The sequence below is a fragment of the Phragmites australis genome, chromosome 7 (assembly GCF_958298935.1).
Source record: "Phragmites australis chromosome 7, lpPhrAust1.1, whole genome shotgun sequence".
Lineage (NCBI taxonomy): Eukaryota > Viridiplantae > Streptophyta > Magnoliopsida > Poales > Poaceae > Phragmites > Phragmites australis.
Genome location: NC_084927.1, coordinates 23,574,917 through 23,599,396, shown reverse-complemented (window position 1 = coordinate 23,599,396; position 24,480 = coordinate 23,574,917). Strand labels below are relative to the sequence as shown.

At 42.2% G+C, this 24,480-nt stretch overlaps 2 protein-coding genes across 3 annotated transcripts; both read left to right on the top strand.

Moving 5' to 3' along the window:
• The first annotated feature begins 328 nt into the window (after positions 1-328).
• Positions 329-8,345, top strand: LOC133924247 (uncharacterized). Its single transcript, XM_062369694.1, has 8 exons — positions 329-554; positions 1,594-4,840; positions 5,406-5,529; positions 6,381-6,466; positions 6,576-6,814; positions 6,967-7,053; positions 7,171-7,270; positions 7,685-8,345. Exons 2-8 carry the CDS (start codon positions 1,643-1,645, stop codon positions 7,961-7,963), a joined length of 4,113 nt encoding a protein of 1,370 aa, XP_062225678.1. The 5' UTR covers positions 329-554; positions 1,594-1,642; the 3' UTR covers positions 7,964-8,345.
• Positions 8,346-10,584: 2,239 nt separating this feature from the next.
• Positions 10,585-17,677, top strand: LOC133924246 (uncharacterized). Of its 2 annotated transcripts, XR_009910790.1 has the most exons (4): positions 10,585-10,941; positions 11,063-11,376; positions 17,001-17,326; positions 17,422-17,677. XR_009910790.1 is itself a non-coding variant. In XM_062369693.1 (3 exons), exons 1-3 carry the CDS (start codon positions 10,920-10,922, stop codon positions 17,217-17,219), a joined length of 555 nt encoding a protein of 184 aa, XP_062225677.1. In that variant the 5' UTR covers positions 10,585-10,919; the 3' UTR covers positions 17,220-17,337. The 2 variants fall into 2 exon arrangements, 1 of the variants encoding a protein (XP_062225677.1); XM_062369693.1 differs by lacking the exon at positions 17,422-17,677 and having other exon boundaries at positions 17,001-17,337.
• The last annotated feature ends 6,803 nt before the right edge of the window (positions 17,678-24,480 follow it).

The following is a 24,480-nucleotide window of genomic DNA, read 5'->3' as shown; positions in this document are numbered from 1 at the left end:
CCCCTACACTCCACCCCTCCCCTCGAGCCCTTAATTTTGGATATGGAGGAGAGAAGAACTAAAGAAAAAAGAAAGAAAGAAAGTATTCGGTGATCCTTAGAGAACTGACAGTAGCTGCATAGGAACAGCCGACCGACCGGGATCGAATCCCGACACCCACAAATACCTTCTTTTTAAAAAAAATCCGCCGCTGCCATTTCAACCGGCGGACACCCCTCAGGCTCAGCCCGGGGCCCAGGCTGCCAGTGAGACCGCGCGGGTCTGCATGGGACGCAGGCACGTAACGGACGGACACGCAGCAGCATCCGTTCGCGCGCCCCCTGCCCGGTTCTGCCGCTCCCGGCCCGCGAGGTGGTAACAGTGGGGGAGCGATTTGTGCGCGCGCCCCGGAGCGGAGCAGGGAGGGAGTGCCATTACTGTTCGGTGCGGTGTGGGTGCCGAGTGAGTGAGGTGCAGAGATAAGGAAGCTGCAGGCGACATCTCTCTCCAATGGCGAGGGGATAGGGGAGAGGCCGGTGGGCGCTGGGGGGCAATGCCGTGTCTCTCTCTTCTCGGTTAGTATTCCATTTCCATCCTCCCTGGACAATGCGATTCGCCTTGTCCCATCTTGATCTCCTGGATTCATGGGGTGGCCGGGTGGATTCTTGGCGGATTGATCTGCTGGCCGCGCAAACGGTGGGCGGGTGAAATGTTCTTCTTTTTCCTTGAAGAATCTGAGCGGTCTGGAATGTGCATCAAGAACTCTGGTCGAGTGAAATGTTGGGTAGATCGGTAGAGTTCTCGCTGCATGTAGATGTAGGTTCTGGTGGATTTTTGGAGTGTGGACTCTCGCTGATAGTGATTTTTTCCCATCGAAATCCATTCTTCGACCTCTCCAATTCATTTTTGGTTTGTTTCCCCCGCCACTCAAAACGCATCATTTTCAGTGATAGAAATTAGAATGCCCGTCTGGTTCAAGTCAGTGTGTTTTCAGATGAAAATTATTCTCCACATCGAATGCATGATGGTAGGTAAAGATTATCTTAGGGTCTGCGACTCTGTGGTGTCGGGTGGTTTCAATGCTATTTTCTTCAGTGTTTTTGATATCCATGCAAGGAGACCCGTGCAGCTGCTGTTCTATGATTACTGGGTCCTGCGGTTTAGTACTTGAGTAGGTTTCTTTTTTGGTCATGCTTCCATAGGTTGACAGATTCGGTACATGTTATATTTTTGGAACAACAGCACTTTTTGGTGCCTCAGGTGACCCCTTTTCTGCATTTAGCGACTGATAAGTTAGCATTATCACATGACTACTCATGCTGGCATAGTGCAATTGTATGTTGTAAGACAGTTATAGTGGCCCAAAAATGCGTCAGAGTTTTCATGCTTTGATTGAGCCTATTTTCTTTAGTTGTGTTTCGATGATTTCAGGCTGAATATTGCAAGTTTTGTGCTCTGATTGAGCTTTAGTTTCCCCCATTTTCAGTGAGCCCTGTAAACTGATATATGTTCAAATGTTCATCCTTTCATTGCAGTCTTATTGCTTTTCTAGTTTTGGTCCTACCATACTTTGCTTCTACCGCGCTTTAATTCATGATGCTTATTGCCTTGCAGAATAACAAGTGCGTGTTTAAAGTGATCAAGCTGACTGGTATTCAACAGGATGGACGGAAAAGGCTTGTTTGTGGAAACAGGGATGAAGGAGGAGGACATTGCAACAATGCTGTTCGGGAAGAAAGTTGCCGAGCTGACAGAAGACACATTTGATGGTTCCAAGGGAGAAAGACAGATCTTTGAGGGTGTCTTCTGTCTCACAAGCACCGTGGGAGTAATCGATCATCATGTCAATGGCAGTGGACAGGTTGCAGACGCAGGAGAAGCACCGGCAACAGCTAGCACACCATCGAGCTCTGCCCCCAATTACAAGACGGTGTGTCGCATAGTCGAGTCCTTTACTTCTGGCAATCTATCAAGCTACCATGTATTCTGTCCTGGTGCCGATCAACAGGCGCACAAATCAACGCCTTCTCCTGATTCCAGCCCTCCCGAGTTGAAGGTACAGTGGACGCCTCCTTCCACTGATAAGGTGTACACTCGCAGGGCGGTGACTCGCAGGAGCGAGAGAGCAAGACTTTGCAGCGCTCTGGGTGTGGAGAGAGTTGACATTAGCAATGTTGGTCGCCAAAGGTATGCCCGTGGCTATGGAGTGCTTTGGAATAATCTCCGTCTGCACGCACATCTTCTGATGGTGGATGCTGGATGGAAGATCGAGGGCAAGGAAAGGGAGGACAAGAGTAAGGTTGATCACGTTTATGAGTCACCTGACAAAGTAACGCGCCTGTTTTCTCTTCCCAGGGCTTGGAAATGCTTTGGTCAGTGGTTACTTATGAATTCTTCTAGCTTTTATAGAAACGAGTCAAATGACTATGGAAAGGAATGGCTTAACTTGCATGACTTTCTGTATGATTTGAAGAACACATTGCTATGCTTACAATATGAGGTCCAGCGTCCGAAGCAATCTCTGTCATTCCTCCACCAGTGGTACCTCCTTGATCCTTTCATGGCAGTAGTTTGTATTGATAAGAAGGTCGCAGCTCTTAAGAATGGAGTGGCACTCAAAGCTATGAACAGCACTGTTACATTCCTCAGTCGTAACAAGTGTAAGTTGTTGAGTGCCAGGAATGCAGGCAGTCCACTTGGGCTCAACTGCACAAGTAATTATAACAATGCACATCCCAGATCACGAAAAAGTCTTCTGCCACTTCTCTCCGATGGCCAGCCTGGTATGGAAGGAAATTTTGTCTGCAACAAACAATCTTCTATGTTTGGAACAAACAAGCCTGGCGAATATAAAGCTGATCAGCAATTGTTTTTCATGTCAGAAATAAATGGAAGAAGCATAAGAAGCACAGCTCATTGTATAGCGATGGACCTCCACGATGCAACAGCTCTTCTCGGCTCAAGGCAAACTTGTTTGAGCAGGAAGAAGAAACTTCCGTGCATCAAGACTAAAGTGGAACAGCAAGATGAAGACAAGTCTGACCCACTATACTTCCCACCCAATTATTCTTCAGCTTCAGGTGACCTGGTTGAAAATGTTCAAATAAATGATTCGAGTTCTCATGTCTATGAAACCACAGAAGTTGTCGATGTGGACAATTCTGCAGATAGTCCTGATGAGATGCTCCTAGGAGAGAATTTGCTGTTTTCTCAGGAGGTTGACGAGATGCTAATTGGAATATCAGATGATATCAACAATGAACAGCATGATGCTGCAGCTGTCTCTGAGCCCCAAGCGGCAAATAAAGATGCCGGGGATGGACCTTCTGATGCATCATCAGTACCACCAGAAAACGATACATACTTGGGAGGTAATAAAGATGGTATTGCTAACGAACATCATGATGCTGAGGTTGTCTGTGAGCTCCAACCAGCAAATAAAGACGCAGGCGATGAACCCTCTGTTGCATTATCTCTACTATCAGAAAGGGATACGGACTTGGAAGCTAAAAAGATGAGTTTAGAAGATCCGACAAAAACAGGTCAGTTATCATCTGACGCCGCTGGCCGTTCATTGGTAATCTCAGAGCCACAAGTATTGTTTGTGTCCCCTCAAGATGGGTCTCTTTCTTTCATGAACAACAGTACATGCAGCCAAGAGATGTGGAGTTGCCTCAATGCTTCCCATGACACCATGGGCACTAACATGCAGCTGGACATTGACACATCAGTTTACGAGGCAAGCTTAATACAGGGTTTCTTATACCTTGACAGTGAGGGTTCTCCAATATGTTGGACGGTAATGAACCCAGAGCCTCCCAGGCAGTTGATCCGTGCTGCTTGTTTGGAACCAAACTCAAAGGTGTCAGAACACTATGGTGAAATGAACATGAAGAATGATGCATCAACATCTGAACACAAGCAAATATCAGAATCCGGCTCAAGTAATAAGGGGCGAAAGAGGCCCAACAAGACTGCAGATATCCAAGACAATGTCAGTAGAAAGAAACAGAAAGTGAATGAGGCTCCTTTAAGTAATTGTGTGAGTCAGTATATGGATAATATAAATGACAAACCTATTGGTCCTGTAGTTCTCAATGAGGAAGAACAGACAGGTACAGCGATAATTGAGCAGGTTCCTTTGAATCTACTGCCCGAGAATAAGGATGACAAGGATCAAGTTGAGCAATGCAGCGAACATTCAAAACAACTCGTGTTGGAAGAATCACTCAAAAAGGATGCCAAAAAGGGAAAGGAAACAAGGTCACACAAATGCAAGTTTGATGATGATGATCTTCTGATGATAGCTGTAATACATAGGCTGACCACACGTTACAGAAACCGGTTTAGTCGAAGGCTCACAAATAAACTTGGTTACAGGCGTCTTCCAAGATCTCGCTGGGAGAGTGAAGAGAAAGGTGACAGGAAGAAGTTTCCTAGAGGAGCAAGAACAGTGTTGAACAAGTTACTTGAAATGGGCATTGTTGCTAGAGTGAATATTCTTCAATATCGAGGTCCAGGAGGCAAAAATGTGTTAAAGGATGGGAATATAACTAAGAACGGCATTCGATGCCGGTGCTGTGGCACCACATTTACAATGTCCAAGTTTAAGTGTCATGCAGGTCTCAAGCAAGAAATTCCATCTCTGAATCTTTTCTTGGGTTCAGGTAAATCATACAGTTTTTGCCAGCTTCAAGCATGGTCTATCGAGCAAAAGGTGAGGAAAGAGCGTGCAAAAGATACTATATCACTCCAAGCAGATCAAAACGATGATACCTGTGGATTATGTGGCGATGGTGGTGAACTGATATGCTGTGACAGTTGTCCTGCTAGTTACCATCAAGCATGCTTGCCTTGCCAGGTTTGTTATCCTGATGTCACTCTTTTCTTTGTGACCTACAATATATAATTATCCATACTTACTGTTTGGGAAAATAAGAAAATTGACTAACGACTAGTTGGAAAAGAATTATATTTACTGCATGCGGTTTAATTGTTGTTTCAGAAATTTTTATGTCGTTGCTGTAATTTTGCAAAAGAAAAGGATGGCGTATCACTACTTCTCATCCCACGCATATTTACTTTACTACCATGCTAATTGGCTAATCCTGCTACTACATTCGTTTTAGCATGGTTCCGAATTATACTGATTTGGTCAAAGATGTACTTCAGTTCCATCCTGAATATGACAGCCTCTGTAACATTCTGTATTCATATTTTGCATCACCATCACAGAACAACTGTTTTACAACTTACATATTAGAACTCACTTTACTGATCTAAGCATTCATTTAGTTTTCTATAATTACCTGTTCTAACAAACTTGCTTCAGATTGTCTACCGTACCATCTAAACACAATAAGGCTCAGGTTTTCATTACTGTTACTTTACTTAATCGTTCCTACCATATTATATTTTGCCTACAGGATATTCCAGATGGCAGCTGGTACTGCTCTAACTGCCTTTGCGATATTTGTGGGGAAGTGACCAATTCAAAGGAGCTCAGAACTTCCCTACCCGCTTTAAATTGCTCACAGTGTGAACGTCAATGTAATGTCATACTATGCATCTTTATTGCCATCTTAAATCTCTCTTGTCAGTTAGATTGTTCTCAGACCATCCATATTGTATCATTATCCATGCATTATTGTTTGGTCTTATTAGCACATTATCCATGTGTTGTTGAGTCAAAACTTTAGCGCACAGAGGCACAAAGCTTATGATGGTCTGTTTATATGTCAACAATAATTTAACTTGAGTAATTCATTTTTATGACAATATAATTGCATTCAATGAGATGATATGACCGACTTTCTATGGGTCACATAGACATCCAAATAAGCAGTAGAAGTAGAAATGAGATGGAGAAAAGAGGATCTTAAATATATCAAAAATCCAATTTTGTTTTCTCATCATCTTTTTAGTTGGATCTTGTGGGTTTCATTTCTAGCCTACCCCAACTTGCTTGGGACAAATGCTTTGTTGTTGTTGATAGTTGCATTCAATGTTTACCCCTTATAACAATTATAATATGCATTTCAACTTCACAAACAAATCTTTGGTTATCACAGTTATGGTTCCTTATAATAAGCAAGCCCAGAACAAGATTTGGCACTGCCTTAAAACCTTCTTACTGTTGAAGGCGTAGTATATTCTCCTACGTATTCTTGAGGAAACAAAAAAGATTTGCAGTATTGGCGCATAAATGATAAAACTCAATATGGCATCAAACACAAAGGTCCTGGGTTCATGACCTAGTAGACACAACTGTATTAAAAAAAAAATGCAGCCCACTTTCATAACCTAGTAGCTTAAACTTTTGGGTGAATTTGTTGGTGCATGAGACTCAATACATACTACATATTTTGTTGCTTATTCATTAACCAATTCATTTCCTCCAGATCATGTAAAATGCATATCTGGTAAGGTTTTATGCAATGGGGAAGGTGGACCTGGTACCTGGTTTTGTGGAAGAATATGCCAGCAGGTATGTTTAAAAAGAACTTTACCTGTTCTTTAACTAACACTAGTTGTATATTTCCAAAGAAGACAGAATGTTTACTTGAACGAGACTGGTCTTGTTCTGATACTGTCAGATTTTTACGAACTTACGTTCTCGTGTTGGAGTGCCTGACCACATGGATGATGGTCTTTCGTGCACCATTCTTCGCAACAATGGTGATCAGAAGGTTCGTGCAGCTGCGGAGATTTCTCTCATGGCAGAATGCAATATGAAATTAATGATTGCCTTGAGTATTATGGAAGAATGCTTCTTACCTATCTTAGATCCGAGGACAGGGATAGACATCATTCCCTCTATATTATATAACTGGAGGTGAGGCAGCCTTTTTTTCTTTCTTCTGAATCAATCTGTACATGACTGGCATGTTTAGTTGATTACTGCACAGTCAGTTGATTTTGTTATTATAGTTCTCTGGAAGTTTTTGCCTTCACTACTCCATTTACCCTGTTATATTCCTTTGCTAGGTCTGACTTTATACATTTGGATCACAAGGGGTTCTATACTGTAGTCTTGGAAAATGATGACAGCATCATATCTGTGGCATCCTTCAGGTACCATGTGAAAAGCAGTCTGACATTTTATTGACCCATTTTCATGAGTACAGAATCCAACCGTAATTTAATAGACTACGGGAAGTCAACATGGGGCTAACGCAGATGCGGCTGCAGGTTACATGGTGCCATTGTAGCAGAAATGCCTCTAATAGCTACTTGTACAGAGAATCGTCAACAGGGGATGTGCAGGCGCCTCATGGATTACATTGAGGAGGTATGGAAATAAGTAGAGTAGTAGCCACTGATACTTGAGTTGTCTATGGATTGTTTCTTAAAATTGTCGTACAGAATTATCATGTCAGACTTATTCCACCACTTATCCTTCTTAATTACCTAAAACAGAAGTCTTTGGATGATCACAATAGAGAAAAATTCCAAAAAATACCTTGTCAATATGAGGAAATGAATCCAGTTGATCTTTGCCCTTGAAAGTGTGTATTACTCATCTAGGAGATTCAAAACATTTTAATGATTTATCGAACAGCTAGAGATATTATTTGTATTCTTCAATGTGCACTACATAGCTGTTACATTGCTACTCTAATACTTTTGAAACGAATTACTATTTATTTATCTTTTAAAACAACTACTCTAATGCTTAATGCCTAGACGATTTCTTTTTGGACAGATGCTGAAATCCCTGAAAGTTGAGATGCTGCTTCTATCTGCAATTCCACACCTAGTGGACACATGGACATCGGCATTTGGGTTCAGAGAGATAGATGATTCTGATAAGAAGAAGCTAAGTAAGGTAAGGCTGGCCTCAGTGCCAGGAACTGTTCTACTGAAGAAGAACCTGTATGAGTGTTCAGGCACTGACACCGGTGAGCTGCCAAGCCCTAAACCCTTCAAAGTTTACTCACGCATGCCAAGAAACCGCACCGGTTTGAATATACTGTGCCAATAAAATGACGCAGAGGATGGCATGGGATACCTCTCGTGTCGTGACCAGTCAGTCCCTGAAGACAGCAGCGGATCGTCACGCAGGGCCTCCTGTTGTCGGGACCGAGCAGCATCAGCCGTCTGAAGTTTCCACGCTAGTTTGTGAAGTGGGAAACCTCATTGACAAGCTAGGAATTCTGAAGATCACTTCATCCTGTGCAACTGCAAACCCTCCATCAGCTGGTAGTCTTTGTAAATGTAAGTGCAACGATCATTCTGTAAAATCTGTCACTGTCGACGAGAATCCCATGAATGTAAACTGCGGCCTCCGGCGGCCCGAGTCCTGAACCTGTATGAGGAAACTGACTGTTAGTGCCAGTTCTTTCCCAGGCATAACTTTGACACGATGCCACCGTACATTTGTTTCCTAGGGAAAAATTTCAGACATGATGCCATGTCGATGCAGACCTATTCTTTTTCAGTCCAGAATCCTACAATTTTCAGGGAAAGAAAACTGCGGCGAAATCAGGTGATCCTCCCATGATCTGCGGGGTGAAAAACAGCGGGCCGTTACCTCCTTTGGAACTTGCGGCGTTCCGGCCGGGAACAGTGCCGGAGGTTGAGGTCGCCGACGGGAGGTAGGTTCATGGTGATGGCTGATGAGGGCACAGCAGCGTTGCTTTCATGAGCGCACTAACGGCAGCTTGCTCGAAAGCGCCGCACGGCCAGCGGCCGGATTTGGATTCGACGGGTGTAGATAGGAATTTATTATTTGTTCCTGTAATTGATAGAATCAGAGAAATTTTGTGGTTTAGGGTGAAATACTGGAACACAAAGATGGGGATATTGGGGATAGTTCTAGAGTGATGCCTCTTTTTATCCTCTTTATACTTCCTTCGTTTTTCAGTACTCATCACTTTTGATCAAACACGTATAACAAGATATACTAAAAGTAGTACTAATTTTAAATGTGAAATGATAAAAATGCCATTAAAAACTAGCTAAAATATTGTAGAACCTACTGTAAATAAGTAGATAAAAGATATTTTGTAGGTATAAAATTGGAAACTACGTCTTAAAAAATAAAAAGTGACAAGTATTTGAAAACAAATAAAATGGTCAAAAGTGACAAGTATTGAAAAATATAAAGTACAATAATAATTCTTTACATTTTAGTCCTTAGGGCATCCTCAAAATTTCCAGCACTGTTCACAGAGGCTTACTGTGGGTTTGGAGGGAGGAGAAGAGTAGTAGAATGTAGGAAATAAGATAGCTGTTGGAGATGAAAAAAAATAAAGGATGCTGTAATAATGTTAGAGGATACTGTAATAGTGTTATAGGAAACGAAATTTTAAAGTATCTGCTAGATATGGTCTTATAGCACTTCACAATTCTAAATTAATTGAGGATAGTTCTAGACTGACACCTTTTTCGTCGCGTTATCCTCTGCAGGGATTCGTGGATGTATACAGATATGCGTGTTTCCTAAATTATCTGGAGCCACTCGAATGCGGTAAAAAAGAAGCAATACGGAGTAGTACCATATAGGAAAAATTAGGTAGAGATTATTGTAAAGATATCTATATTGAAAAATATTATCAGCTGTGAGAATAAATATCCTATAGACACCGATAATATTTTTCAACTTAGGTGATCTTTATAATGATATTTTCTAAATTCATCAATATATACGGAGTAGTAAGTATGTGCGTATTCTATTTCACATTGTCAAAGATTCCGTTTATTAGAGTTTCAGTTCTTAACTCCATATTAGATCTTAGGCTAAGATTAAGTGATTTAAATCTCTATTTTTAAATTAAAGTAAAAATAAAATAGCTTACCTAAATATCCTTGGCATACTCACAATTTCAACTTCACGAATTCTTAAAGCTAGCAATAACTAGCTCAAGAATTCTTTCCCCTAAAGTCCTGTCAAACCCAAAGTCAACTAATGCGCGGAACTCAGACCCGCAATGACATTCGAAACCACCTGTTTTCTGTCTACTGCAAGTGCCAACTGGTGATAACGGCGCGCGAGGGACCGGTTCGCCAGCGCAAGACCTCCGGGCCGGCCGGGGCATGCGCGCCGGCACGTACGGTCGCGTGACGCCCGCTCCACCGGGCAGCGGCCGACGCACGCAGCGCTCGTGTGCCGGTGCCGCGCGCCGGCCCCTCGCTCCCTCCTGCTAGGGGTAGCTGATCAGGCGAGCAATGGCGCGCACGGCTCGGCACGGGACAATCTTTACTTGCATGCGGTAAGAGTGGTGGTGGCTCTTGGGAGTTGGGGCCTCTGGATCTCGCAGTTAGGTGAACGACCGGACGTGAGTTTCAAGAGCCAGGATTTGGACGTGACGGCCAGGGTCCGTACCATTTGGACTGCTGGACAAGGATTGATAGGCATCGAAGTGCAGATTTATTTTTACAGTGGTCAGTCAGTGTTCCACTCTTACCGCTGCTTTCTAAGGGGGAAAACAAACAAGAATGCACGCACCGACAATATAATTCTGCATGATCCGGTATGATGGGAAGAGAAAGGAGGATATGATGACTGAACTTATAATACTCCTGATATGACATGAGAAGAATGAAATGATCATTTTTGGGGCCAATAATAGGGTACTAAATGCCCACGATTTTTTCAACGGAGACTTTAAAATCGACAGGCTTGGAAAAATTCGATCTTTTTTCTCTCTTGGACTTCATGCGCTCCATTCTTGGCGCGTCTCCTGTGTGGGGTGTTTTTCTTTTGGTTCGGTGGTTGATCTTTTTCCAGCGACTTATCCGGTCCTTGCGCCAAGGGCGCCGTCTTTCGCCCCCCCCCCTGTCGACTCGTGCGGGCATTCCGTCGAGCATCTTCCGTGCGCCGTCTGGTGGCGTGGGGGATCTGCGGATGTCATGGTCCGTCGTGTGAACGGGCGGCGGTTCTTGGTTTCTCGGGGGCGTTCCTTGATGCCGGTGTTGCGGAAGCAAGCTTCTCGCGGATGGATTGCAACGGCTGCTGCGGTATGTGCGTTCTATGCTTTCCGTGGTTCTTGATGCTTTGGGTAGTCAGTTGTCACAAGGTAGGACTGGACTATACTGTAGTGGGCTATTTACAGAATTCTGCTTGTGGTGTGTTTTGCAGTGTTGAAATCAAGGAGGTTCGTTGGCATCGCCGACGCGGGGTTCGAGGATGCGGCTGATGGCATCAGCGAATTCTGTGAGGCGATGAGTCTTGCGCACAAACAGAAAGTTAAGGGTGTTGAGGAAACCGTGGAGATGGAGGAGAAGCAGGAGTTGAGTTGGGATTGTAACGTGCTCTTATCAAAGGATGATGATTTCCTTCTTCCGGGGAGCAGTAAGCTCCACGCTTCAGCATCAGGAGGGGCAGCTTTATCTGGCAAAATGGGGTTGTTTGAGTCGAGGACAGACAGGTCTGGAAGCAAAGGAACAAGCAAGGCAAGTGGTTGACAAAAAAATAATGGATTTTCATTTTGCATACAGTTATTATTAGCCGAATTAACGACAGACAACCACTTTTTATAATTCGTTAGTTATGTTTCGTATTATATTGTTAACGCTGCTGTACCTGTCCAAGCTGCCCAAGCTAAAGAGCAGGCTGAGCAAGCTGAGCCCAGAAGGAGGCGTGAGCGAAGAGGAAATGTGAGAGTCACGGGCTCGGAGTGGATCAGGCCCATGTAATAGGATAGCGTGTGCGTTTTTGCTATGAGCGGCTACAAGTAACAGAATGGAGAGAGAAGAGAGGTTCAGACAAGATGTAACAGAATTCCTGCAACTCCAGTTCAATTCCTCTCTTCTTCTTCTCCACCTGATCTTCCTTCTTCTACTACCTGACCTACTGCTTCTCCTACTCCCGATTGCATTCCAATTCCGCCGTTACTGCTAACAATTGGTACTCAGAGCCAGTCTCGCCGGTGGTCGATCTGGAGAGCCACGAGCATTTTACTCGATTCCAGAAGAAGCTTGGCGCCATGGATCCGCAGACCAAGTTGATCATCGACGAGATGAACAAGCGCTTCCTCGAGCAAGATCTCAAGTGGGATCAGAGGTTTCAAGAACTCGAGCAGAAGAAGGACGGCCGCGTCGACGCCTTGGAGTTGGCAGCGGCTTCGATCGAGTCCTGGAGGCCGCAGATCGAGACCACCGTCGACAACATCAAGCTCGAAGTTACCAAGCTCAACAAGCACATGGAGCGGGCCGCATTGGAGGGTGCGGCGAGCAAAACCGGGATTCTCGAGCCTATGGTGTCAGCTGCCGCGCGCCCACCTGCCGGATTTCCAGCTTCGAGAACGGTTTTCACCCATGCTCATCTCCCGGTCAAGGGTATGTTCAATTCCACCCCTCCCAGCCCACCCAAATCTGATGAGCTGCACTTCCGTTTTGGTTCGGATCATGTTCCTCGCGCCAATAGCCATGGATTTCCTACTGGTCGTCTCCCTAAACTGCAGTTTCCTCAATTTGATGGGGACAATCCTAGGTTATGGCTATCTCGATGCGAGAATTATTTTGAGATGTACAATGTTGATCCATCTGTGTGGATTAGAGTCTCTACAATGCATTTTACTGGGGCTGCCGCTTGTTGGTTACAGTCGGTAGATCAGCGTCTTAAGCAAGCTTCCTGGTCTGAATTTTGCAAATTGATTCATGATCGTTTCGGTAGAGATCAGCAAGAGTTATTGATTAGACAGCTCTTTCACATTAAACAATATGGCACAGTAGGTGAATATGTTGAGAAATTCGCTGAGTTAGTAGATCAGTTAACAGCTTATGGTCATACGACTGATTCACTTTATTACACTATGAGATTTATTGATGGCTTGCGTGATGATATCAAAGCTACAATTCTTGTTCAACGCCCATCAAACTTGGATACTGCTTGTACTCTCGCCCTTTTGCAGGAAGAAGTAGCAGAACCATTTCAAAGAAGAGATTCACGCAAACATGAATCGTTGTTTCTGCCCAAATCTCTTCCCAAGGGTCCTCTCCCTCTACCTCTACCACCACGCGCTGACAAGCCATGGGCTGCAGCACCATCTGAAGAGAAGAAAAGCTTTGACAATAGCAAGTCTACTGAAGACAAGCTGTCAGCACTCAAAGCTTACCGAGGTGCTCGGGGTCTTTGTCAACGTTGTGCTGAGAAGTGGAGCAGAGACCATAGGTGTCCTGCAACTGTCCAGTTAAATGTGGTGCAGGAACTCTTGGAGTTGTTCAATGTGGAGGAATCTGACGCTTATGACACCAATTCTCACCATTCTGATGAGCAGGTTTTTCTGGCTCTTTCTCAAGAAGCTGCTACTGGTCTTGAAGGACCTAAGTCTCTGAAATTGCTTGGTAAAATTCATGATCTGGATCTCTTGATTTTGGTGGATTCTGGAAGCTCTAATACCTTCTTGAGTCACAGAATTGCACAGCAACTTCCAGGTGTTTCTGCCTTACACAAACCTGTCAAAGTCCAAGTGGCTAATGGTGGTATTTTGACCTGTACTTCTCATATTGACAAAGGTACTTGGTACATTCAAGATTATGCATTCCAGACTGATTTGAAGATTATTCCTCTCCTTTCTTATGACCTCATTTTGGGCATGGACTGGCTTGAGGCATTTAGTCCCATGAGAGTTCACTGGCAATAGAAGTGGATGGTCATACCTTACAATAATACTTCTGTCTTCTTGCAAGGAATTGTTCCCAGCATGCCTGAAGAGGTTCTCATTCAGCTTTGCAACAATTCTGATGTTGTTCCATCAGTTGCCAATCCTCAGTTTCCTGAAGCTATCTCTGTGTTGTTATCGGAGTTTTCTCATGTCTTTGCTCCACCTGAAGGTTTACCCCCAGGCCGTGCTTGTGATCATGCTATACCTTTAGTGCCTGGTGCCAGACCAGTCAATATCCGACCATATAGATATCCACCAGCTTTGAAGGACGAAATTGAGAAACAGATTGCTGACATGCTTGCTAATGGACTGATTCAACCTAGTGCTAGTGCCTTCTCCTCTCCAGTGCTTTTGGTCAAGAAAAAAGATGGAACTTGGCGTTTTTGTGTGGATTACAGATATCTCAATGCTCTCACTGTGAAAGGCAAGTACCCTATACCGATTTTTGATGAGTTAATGGATGAGTTAGCCAAGGCTAGTTGGTTTTCTACCCTGGATTTAAGAGCTGGATATCATCAAATTCGACTAAAATCGGGTGACGAATTCAAAACTGCCTTTCAGACCCATAGTGGCCACTTTGAGTTTAGAGTGATGGCTTTTGGGCTTTGTGGAGCTCCTGCCACTTTTCAAGGGGCAATGAACACTACTTTGGCTCCTCTCCTCAGAAAATATGTGCTAGTATTTTTTGATGATATTCTTGTCTACAGCCAATCTTTTGAGGACCACATTGATCATTTGAGGCAGGTTTTGTCATTGTTAGCTAAGGATCAGTGGAGTGTTAAAATGTCAAAGTGCACCTTTGCCCAAAGACAGATTGCCTATCTTGGTCACATTATTAGTGACAAAGGAGTGTCTACAGATCATTCCAAAGTGGAGGCCATTCTGTCTTGGCCTCAACCTGCTAATGTGAAGGAGTTGAGGAGCTTTCTAGGTCTGGCAGGTTACTACAGGAAGTTTGTAAGACATTTTGCTATTATTGCAAAACCTCTCTCAAATTTGTTGAAGAAACATTCCTTGTTTATTTGGGCTGCAGAACAAGATGTTGCCTTCAACACCTTGAAACAAGCTCTCAGTAGTGCTCCTGTGCTAGCTATGCCTGATTTTTCAAAACCTTTCTGCATTGAAACTGATGCCTCTAACAATGGTGTAGGCGCTGTTTTGCTTCAAGATGGTCACCCTCTTGCATTCATTAGTAAGCCATTGGGTTCCAAGACTAGAGGTCTATCTACATATGAGAAAGAGTATTTGGCAATTTTAATTGCTGTGGAGCAATGGAGATCATATTTACAGCATGGAGAATTTGTCATTTACTCTGACCAGAGGAGCCTTGCTCACCTCAATGAACAAAGGTTAAATACTCCATGGCAACAAAAGGTGTTCACCAAGCTATTAGGCTTACAGTACAGAATTCTGTACAAAAAGGGGGCTGACAATAGTGCTGCTGATGCTTTGTCTCGAAGGAGTCATGAACCACTTCAATGTTTGGCATTATCTTCTTGCAAACCTCAATGGGTTGATGAAGTGATCCAAGGCTATTCCTCTGATCCTCAGGCTGCAGAGTTGATCACCAAATTGACTATTGCTCCTGATTCTGTTCCTTGTTTTTCATTCCATGATGGTCTACTCAGGTACAAGAACAGGGTTTGGTTGGGGTCTAACACTGCTATGCATCCCAAAATTATCTCAGCTATGCACTGTTCAGCTCTAGGTGGTCATTCTGGGATACCAGTTACATATCGCAGAATTAAGCAGTATTTTGCTTGGACTGGAATGAAAAAGGCTATTCAGGAATTTGTTGCTGCCTGCACTATATGTCAACAAGCAAAACCTGATAGGTCCAGGTACCCTGGATTACTACAACCTCTTCCAGTCCCTACTTCTGCTTGGCAAATTATTTCTTTAGATTTTGTGGAAGGGCTGCCTAGATCCAATGGCATGAACTGCATTCTAGTGGTTGTAGATAAATTTTCTAAATATAGTCACTTTGTGCCTTTAAGTCATCCTTTTACTGCCATGTCTGTGGCTAAGGTTTTCATTAGTCACATTTACAAACTCCATGGTTTGCCTGCTTCCATTATATTTGATAGAGATAAAATATTCACAAGTCAATTGTGGCAAGAATTGTTCAAATTGGCTGGGGTTTCTCTTAAGATGAGTTCTGCTTACCATCCTCAAACGGATGGCCAAACCGAGCGAGTTAATCAATGTGTGGAAACATTCTTAAGATGTTTTGTGCAAGCTTGCCCTTCTAGATGGTTCCAGTGGATTTATTTGGCAGAATACTGGTATAACACTAGCTTCCATTCAGCTATAGGTCGTTCCCCTTTTGAGGCTCTGTATGGATACACTCCTCGAAGTATGGGTCTTGAAGCTGCTTCAGCATGTTCAGTGTCTGATTTATCTGAGTGGTTACAAGAGAAAGCAACCATGACTCGTTTAATCCATCAGCACCTCAACCGCGCTCAGCAACGTATGAAGTCTCAGGCTGATAAGAATCGATCTGAGCGGCAATTTGAGGTGGGAGATTCAGTTTATCTGAAACTCCAGCCATATGTTCAGACATCTCTTGCTCCACGTGCAAATCAGAAACTTGCTTTCAAGTTCTTCGGGACTTTTCGTGTCTTACAGAAGATTGGTGCTGTCGCCTACAAACTGGAGCTTCCTTCTTCTTCGTTGTTACATCCGATTTTCCATGTGTCGCAGCTTAAGAAAGCTGTCCCTGCTCATCGTCAGGTACTTCCCGAGTTACCTTGTGACACTGATGCCTTTCAGCTTCCTGAACAGGTCTTGGACAAACGCTTGTCTTCTCGTGGTGTGGATGCTACTACTCAAGTGCTCATCAAGTGGTCAGGTCTCCCTCATTCGTTGGCCACCTGGGAAGATCTGGAGGCTGTTCGTCAGCGTTTTTCGCGAGCTCCTGCTTGGGGTCAAGCAGGTTTTCGTCAGGGAGGGGATGTTAACGCTGCTGTACCTGTCCAAGCTGCCCAAGCTAAAGAGCAGGCTGAGCAAGCTGAGCCCAGAAGGAGGCGTGAGCGAAGAGGAAATGTGAGAGTCACGGGCTCGGAGTGGATCAGACCCATGTAATAGGATAGCGTGTGCGTTTTTGCTATGAGCGGCTACAAGTAACAGAATGGAGAGAGAAGAGAGGTTCAGACAAGATGTAACAGAATTCCTGCAACTCCAGTTCAATTCCTCTCTTCTTCTTCTCCACCTGATCTTCCTTCTTCTACTACCTGACCTACTGCTTCTCCTACTCCCGATTGCATTCCAATTCCGCCGTTACTGCTAACATATATTTGTGCCAGATTTTTGTCGGAACGTAGGCGAATGACTTGGAATATGTTTCATGATTTGGCTTAGCCGTGTTGCAGAAATGTATTACATACTGAAATCCTTGACCTTTCTTAGCAGGTCCCAAGACTGGGATCGGTTCTTGGGACAGCCATCATGGCTGGATTTGGCAAAGCAGTGGAGATTGTAGACACATTAGGCTGCCTAATGACAACCCTGAGCCCAGATGGTGGCTTTATTTCTAGGGCGAAGACCAAAGGGTGCAAGATATCAATTCTTGCTTTTGAGGTTGCCAACACAATTCTTAAAGGTGCCAGTGTTATGCAATCTCTCTCCTAAGATACTGTCACATACTTCAAACAAGAGGTGCTTCCTTCTGAAGGTGTACAGAGTTTGGTTTCCAACGACATGAGTGAGTTGATGCGAATTGCAGCTAATGACAAAAGGTAGATTGGATGATTGGCCTCAATTACCACTGTGACCTTTTGATCACCTTTGACCAATAACTGTCATGTGAAATCTGGCTAATATTTTTTTACAGGTGTCTCTCCACTGCGTGGTCTACTTTGTAGATCTTTTGGGATATGGAACGGGAGTCGAACTCCCGCCGGCTCTCTCTACCTATGGAGTTTTGCCACTGGGCTACCAGCCTGTTCGCATAGCTCAAATTTAGTAGTAGAAATTGGCTTTGTCATCATATCAGCAGGATTATAATAAGTGTTTATCTTGCATATTTTAATATCACCTTGAGCAATGATATCTCGAATATAATGATACCTCACATAAATATGTTTTGTTCTTTCATGAAACATCTAATCTTTTGTAAGACAATCGCACTCCGACTATCACAGAAAATATTAATACAAGAATGATCTCCATAAAGCTCAGTGTACAAACCTCTCAGCCAAACAGCTTCTTTGCATACTTCAGAAATAGCCATATATTCAGCTTCAGTAGTTGATAAAGCAACAATAGCCTGTAAACATGCTTTCCAACTAACAGCACAACCATCAATGGTGAAAATATAACCTGTAAAAGATCTCCTCTTGTCCAAATCACCGGCATAATCTAAGTCAACATAACCAACAAGTCCATCTCCAGATTTCTCAAACCGCAAACAAGCATTAGAAGTACCACGCAGATATATGAAAATCCACTGAACAGCTTTCCTCTTTGCCAGGATTAGCTATGAATCTACTAACAACACTTAGTGCATGAGATAAATCAGGACGAGAACTGACCATGGCATACATAAGTGAATCAACTGCATTTGAATATGGAACTCTAGACATGTACTCAATATCGTAATCTGACTCAGGTAATAACGCTGAAGATAATTTGAAATGTGCAGCTAACGGAGTACTCACTGGTTTTGCATCATGCATATTAAAACGACGATGGACCTTCTCAATATAGTCTTGTTGACTAAGATATAACTTGCCAACTTTCCTATCTCTAATGATCTCTATGTCAAGAATTTTCTTTGCTGCACCTAAATCCTTCATCTCAAATTCACTACTCAATTGTGATTTCAATTTGGCTATTTCTGATTTATCCTTTGTAGCAATCAACATATTATCGACATAGAGAAGTAAATAAATAGCTGAAGCATTAACAATCTTTAAATAGACACAACTATCATAATCAGAACGCTTAAAACCATTAGAGAGCATAAAGGAGCCAAACCTCTTGTACCACTGTCTAGAGGATTGCTTCAAACCATAAAGAAATTTCTTTAATTTACAGACAAGGTCTTCTTTTTCAGGAATAACAAAACATTTAGGTTGATCCGTATAAATATCTTCATCTAACTCCCCATGTAAAAATGTAGTTTTAACATCTAATTGCTCAATATCATAATCACGCATAGCAACAATACTGAGTAAAGTGCGAATAGAACTATGCTTCACAACAGGGGAGAAGATATCATTATAATCAATACATAGAATCTGGCTATAGCCTTTAGCAACCAACCTTGTTTTATGCCTTGCTGCTTTATTAGGAGAAATACCCTCCTTTCTTTTGAAAATTCACTTGCAACGAACATGTTTCTTCTCTTTTGGCTATTATTAAATTTCAAGTATCATTCTTTTCAAGTGACTCCATTTCATATTGCATTGCAGTCATCCAATTATTTCAATCAGAAGAAATAATAGCCTCATTATAATTAGAAGGTTCTACATTACCTTCAACTTCTTCTGCACAACTCAAAGCATATGCAATAATATTACACCCCTCATTAACCTCTTGGGTGGATTAATTTGTCTTCTAAGCCTATCAACTGCAATAGAATATTGTGTAGGTTGCACAACGGGAGAAGAAGGTGGAATACTAGATGGATCATGGTCAATAAATAAATTTTCAATAGGTGCATCTTGGACAGTAGCATCTGGTGTACTATCTGCATTAATAAAATGCTCCACCTGCACGCTAGAACTCTGCTGACTCTGAACAAGAGTATTAGGCAACACGACAGATTCATTAAAGACAACATTCCTGCTAATCACCACCTTTTGTGTTGCAGGATTCCACAATTTATAATCTTTAACACCAGATTTATAATCAAGAAAGATACACTTAATAGCTCTATGCTCTAATTTACCATTATCAACGTGAGCATAAGCAGGACAATCAAAAACTTTCAATTCTGAATAATCAGCTGGAGAACCAGACCATACCTCAATTGGAGTTTTCTTATTAATGGCAATGTTTGGTGATCGATTAATAAAATAGCAAGTAGTGAAAACGGCTTTAGCCCAACGGGCCTTTGAGATGATAGTTTTGTTCATACACTCAGCTACACCATTTTGTTGTGGAGTACCAGGAACTGTATAGTGCCTCACAATGCCTTCAGACTTATAATATGAATCCAATTCATCAGAACAAAATTCTATCTCATTATCAGTGCAAAGTTTCTTTACCTTCTTTTCAGTTTGTCTTTCAACCATAACCTTCCACTCTTTAAATGCTTCTGATTTATGCTTCAAGAAATAAGGCCAAACTTTCCTAAAGTAATCATCAATAATAGTTAACATATAACGAGAACTACCTAGCGAAGGCCTACGAGATGGTCCCCATAAATCAGAATGCACATAATCAAGAATATCTTCTGTTGTATGAACCGAAGTGTTAAATTTCACCCTCTTATACTTGCCAAAAATACAATGCTCACAAAATTTCAGCTTGCCGATGCTATGTTCATCAAGAAGACCTCTCTTGTTCAATTCTGTCAAACCAAGTTCACTCATATGCCCAAGACGTATATGCCATAGATTAGTAGAATCAAAATCTGATAATGAATGTGAACTTACAACGGCATCACCTGTGATTGTAGTGCCTCAGAGATGATATAAATTGACAAACTTTAAATCACCTTTCATTACAATAAGGGAACCTTTTTTCACCTTTAAAATGCCATCTTCACCTGACCAATCATACTCTTTATTATCAAGAGTACTCAAAGAAATAAGATTCTTTTTCATACCTGCAACGTGCCTCACATCTGTCAATGTTCTAACAATGCTATCATGCATCTTTATCATAATTGATCTAATTCCAACAATTGAGCGTGGGTTGTCATCATACATTCTAACAGAACCAGCATCTTGAACAGAATTATAAGGGGTGAACCAATCTCTATGTATGCATATATGGAAAGACACAGCAGAATCAATAATCCATTCATCACCACTACTAGCACATCCAGCAAAAACAATGAGAGTCTCTCCATCAGAACTATTATCGAAAGTAGCAACACAAGCTTTACATTCTTCATTAGATTTACATTTCCTCTTTTCTTTATTCTTCAACCTAGATATATCATGATTATCTTTCTTGCAATACCTACAGAATTTTTCCTTGTCTCTGGACTTCGAACGACTCCTGTAACCATTCAAACTTCTACCTCTTTCACTATTATGTGAATTCTTTTTCTTTGTCCTACCACAAACAATCAAACCTTCTCCATTATAAGTCGAGCCATCAGTAGACACCATTTGTTTCATCTTTTCCTTGGCATGCAAGGTCTCATAAACTTCTTTCAAAGTCAGTGTAGCATGACTGTATAATATGACATCTCTGAAGTTTGGAAAAGAACTAGGCAATGAATACAAAAGAATAAGGCTCAAGTCCTCATTATCATATTTTACCTTCATAGAATGTAGATCAGCAATGATCTCCTTAAAGACCGAAAGATGATTCAATACAGAACCACCCTCTTGTAATTTGTGCATGAATAGCTTCATCTTCAGATGCATTTTGCTGGTCAGATCCTTTGACATGCAGATTGATTCCAGCTTTAACTATAGAGCAGTAGTGGTTTTCTCCTGCAAAACCACCTGCAAAATATTATTTGATAAATAAAGATGAATTCGTGACAAAGCCTTACGATGCTTTTTCTTTTCTTCATCGACCAAGACTTTTAATCTTTGTTTCCAAAATTATCAAGTGCATCATCCAGATCAGTATGCGCAATAACAACTCGCATCTTGATTTGTCATAGAGAAAACATTGTATCTCGGTTTAGCAACAGAATATCATACTTTAAAGAAGTCATGGCGAAGAATAATCAGCAACAAAATAGGCTGCAATCCTCTGGTACAACCTTGTGTGCATGAAGCAATAAACTGCAGAAATCCTGGTACACTTCGCATACGTGCAGCAATCAAACAGAAACCAATCTCCTGTTAACTTTCCTCGGGTGCACGTAGCAAAATTGCAAAAAAACTTTTAACTTTCCTCGGGTACACGTAGCAAAATCACCAAAAAAAACCTTATTGGAACCGCACCAAGAAGAGAATCTTTGGAGCAGATGCGTTCGCGTGGTCGATGGAGTACGAAAGATGAAAAAAACAGTGATTCAACCCCGACGACAAACGAATCCTGCGAGATGGACAACGACGTAGAATGGACACGCGCGAAGTCGACGAATCCCGAGCGAGAACTCGGCGGCGAGACGAATCGGACACAAACCGATCAATTTTTTTCTTGTACTTATGTATCCAATTCGGCTCTGATACCACTTGTAAGAAATCAAGCACGACAGGATCGAACACGAGACACGATTTTTGCGTGAAAAACCCTTGCGAAAAAAATCACGGGCACTAATCGGCGATCTTCACTATATCAAGGATGTGTACAATACAAGGGATTACAATGAACGTCTCAACTCTCCTTGCAGCTTATAAGATATATTTATAGGGGTGCGAAGACGTCCCTTGTATAGCCCAACAAGCATTCGGATCACAATCCAACATACACATCCTCCAACTCTAGCATTTTGCGCCATGCCGCCCCGCCTCGTGCCCCCGCCCCGGTTGCGCCGTACGTGGAACGTGTTGGCGAACTGGTGGTGATCGCCTGACCGCTGGGCTCACGCGTGTGCCGCCCATCACTACGTGAAAAGAGACCATCAACGACAGGTAATAACTATTATTAGTAACGGATTTTACACATGTCATTTTGAATATGTCACTGATGAGTCATCATTTGTGACGTATGTGCCACCAAATAAGATCATTAATGATGGGTCATAACCGTGATTCGTCATTAATGAAGGTAATTAGTGACAGGTCGTAACAGTAACATATCACTAATAACTAAATATCAGTGACGAGTTGTAACAATGATCCATCACTTATGATTAATAAATATTTTTTTGTTTTTAATACGAAAAAAATCAAAAAAAATATTTTTTTCACCCAAGCCATCCCAACGTAATGGCCCATCGCATATGCCCTACAAGACATGCTATTTTTTAAACTATTTTTAGTCTGAGTTCTGTGGGCCTCAAATCTGCAACCTCTCCTTGCACTATAGCTCCCTTGTCACCTCACCAATCATGTAGTTGTGAGAGAAACTTAGCTGTGATAGAAACCGGATTTTTTTTTATCTTTTTAATCTTCTTTGCTGAAGGTCATAGATGACGGGTCATAGCGTGAACCATCATTAGTGACGAGTTAGAACTATGATCCGTCACTAATAATTGAACATTAGTGACGAATCGTAATCTTGATCCGTTACTAATGATTTATTTTGCTTCATCCAAATTTGTACATATATTTTATGAATTTTTTCGAGGGTTATAATTTATATACAAAAATTTTCTTCATCCAAATTTATACAAATATTATATGAATTTATGAATCTCATCCAAATGATCGCAATTTGATAGATGATCCAGAGTACCTTCGGTAAAACAGGCATAATATTTACATACGGACTCTGATTTCGATGTTTTTTCACTCTACGGATATCTACAAATTTGCATACGTCGGGTTCGACAATTTTTTCGAGGCCAAATTCATCTTGAAAGATTGAGTTCTCGTCCCCTAAAATTTTTGTACTGTTTTCGGAACCCGTGTTTATGTCCATAGCCGTAACTCCTTATATCAAGCTTGAGCAGAAATGTACAATGATTCTTATTCTAGTGTTACTAGGATGAGAAAAAATAAGAGAAAAAAAATTGTGAAAGATGAAGTGGTCAGAAAATTCTTATAACAAAAGTATAAAAATGCTTGCTCACATACTGCACACATGTAACTAACAATATTCTCTGTCCATAAATATATACCGTTTAAAACAGCGACAAATTAAAGCTTAATTTGATGCTCTTTTTTGCAATCGTGAAAAAGCTTGTTGTCTTTTTTGCCGTAACTTAGTCAATGTATATTTCTTTTTTCTTTTCCTACTCAAATTGTTCTATAAAATATTGTGCTCTTGTGCATGCTTATATAATGGTGAATGATTTAAATAGTTAAAAAAATTGTAAATACCATCATTAGTAATGGATCAAAATTTAACCCGTCACTTATGACTAGCCTAAAATAATTTAAATAACGGGTCACAACTTGATACGTCACTATTAACTAGTTTAAAATGACTTATCACTATTTTTTATCATAAATAACGAGTCATAATTTAACTCGTCACTTATATCATCAGTGATGAGTCACTTATGTCATAAATAACGGATCATAATCCTAGTTCTAACTAAAGACTGTATAAATAATGGATCATAGTAGTATCCGTTACTAAAAAGTTCTTCATTAATTAGTCATGCTATAAACCGTAACTTATATAGTGTCTTTTTTTTTTATGTTTTCCACGTAGTGCATATCACGGGCCGTGCAGGGATCGGCACTCGCTGCCGCCGACGCTTGAGGCTTCTTTGGACGCGGAGCGATAAATGGCGCCGCAACTTTTATCTTGGGGGACAGCAGCGCGTCGTGATGAAGCCGTGAAGCGCCGCGCGCAGCCGCGCACGGACCGACCTCTGCTCGATCTGCTGCGCGCGCGGGCACGGAGATCATACGCGACCCCTGTCTGCCTGGCCTGTTCGACCGTGCCGCTGCCGAATGCGATCTCGCGTTTTGCTAGTAGTGGATCGATGTTCGGCGACCGCACGTGCTCGCGAGCTCCCTATCGCCGGCACTGGGCCAGTCGGATTCGGTCGGTGCCGTATGCCGATAATTCTCGACCGGTCCCTAGCCTGTCGAGACGACAGCTCGAGGTGCCGATGAAGTTCGTGGTGGGGGCCGGCAGCCAGCGGTTGGCGCGCGGGAGCCGGACCGGGCGGCCGTTCGCTAGCTGGTCACGAGGA

Bases quoted from the DNA above. Each gene is read 5' to 3' on its own strand.
- LOC133924247 (XM_062369694.1), top strand. From the start codon at position 1,643: ATGGACGGAAAAGGCTTGTTTGTGGAAACAGGGATGAAGGAGGAGGAC. The intron at 6,467-6,575 runs GTATGTTTAAAA...TGATACTGTCAG, and splicing joins GTGGAAGAATATGCCAGCAG to ATTTTTACGAACTTACGTTC. The intron at 6,815-6,966 runs GTGAGGCAGCCT...TTCCTTTGCTAG, and splicing joins TCTATATTATATAACTGGAG to GTCTGACTTTATACATTTGG.
- LOC133924246 (XM_062369693.1), top strand. From the start codon at position 10,920: ATGGATTGCAACGGCTGCTGCG. The intron at 10,942-11,062 runs GTATGTGCGTTC...TGTGTTTTGCAG, and splicing joins GGATTGCAACGGCTGCTGCG to TGTTGAAATCAAGGAGGTTC. The intron at 11,377-17,000 runs GCAAGTGGTTGA...CTTTCTTAGCAG, and splicing joins GAAGCAAAGGAACAAGCAAG to GTCCCAAGACTGGGATCGGT.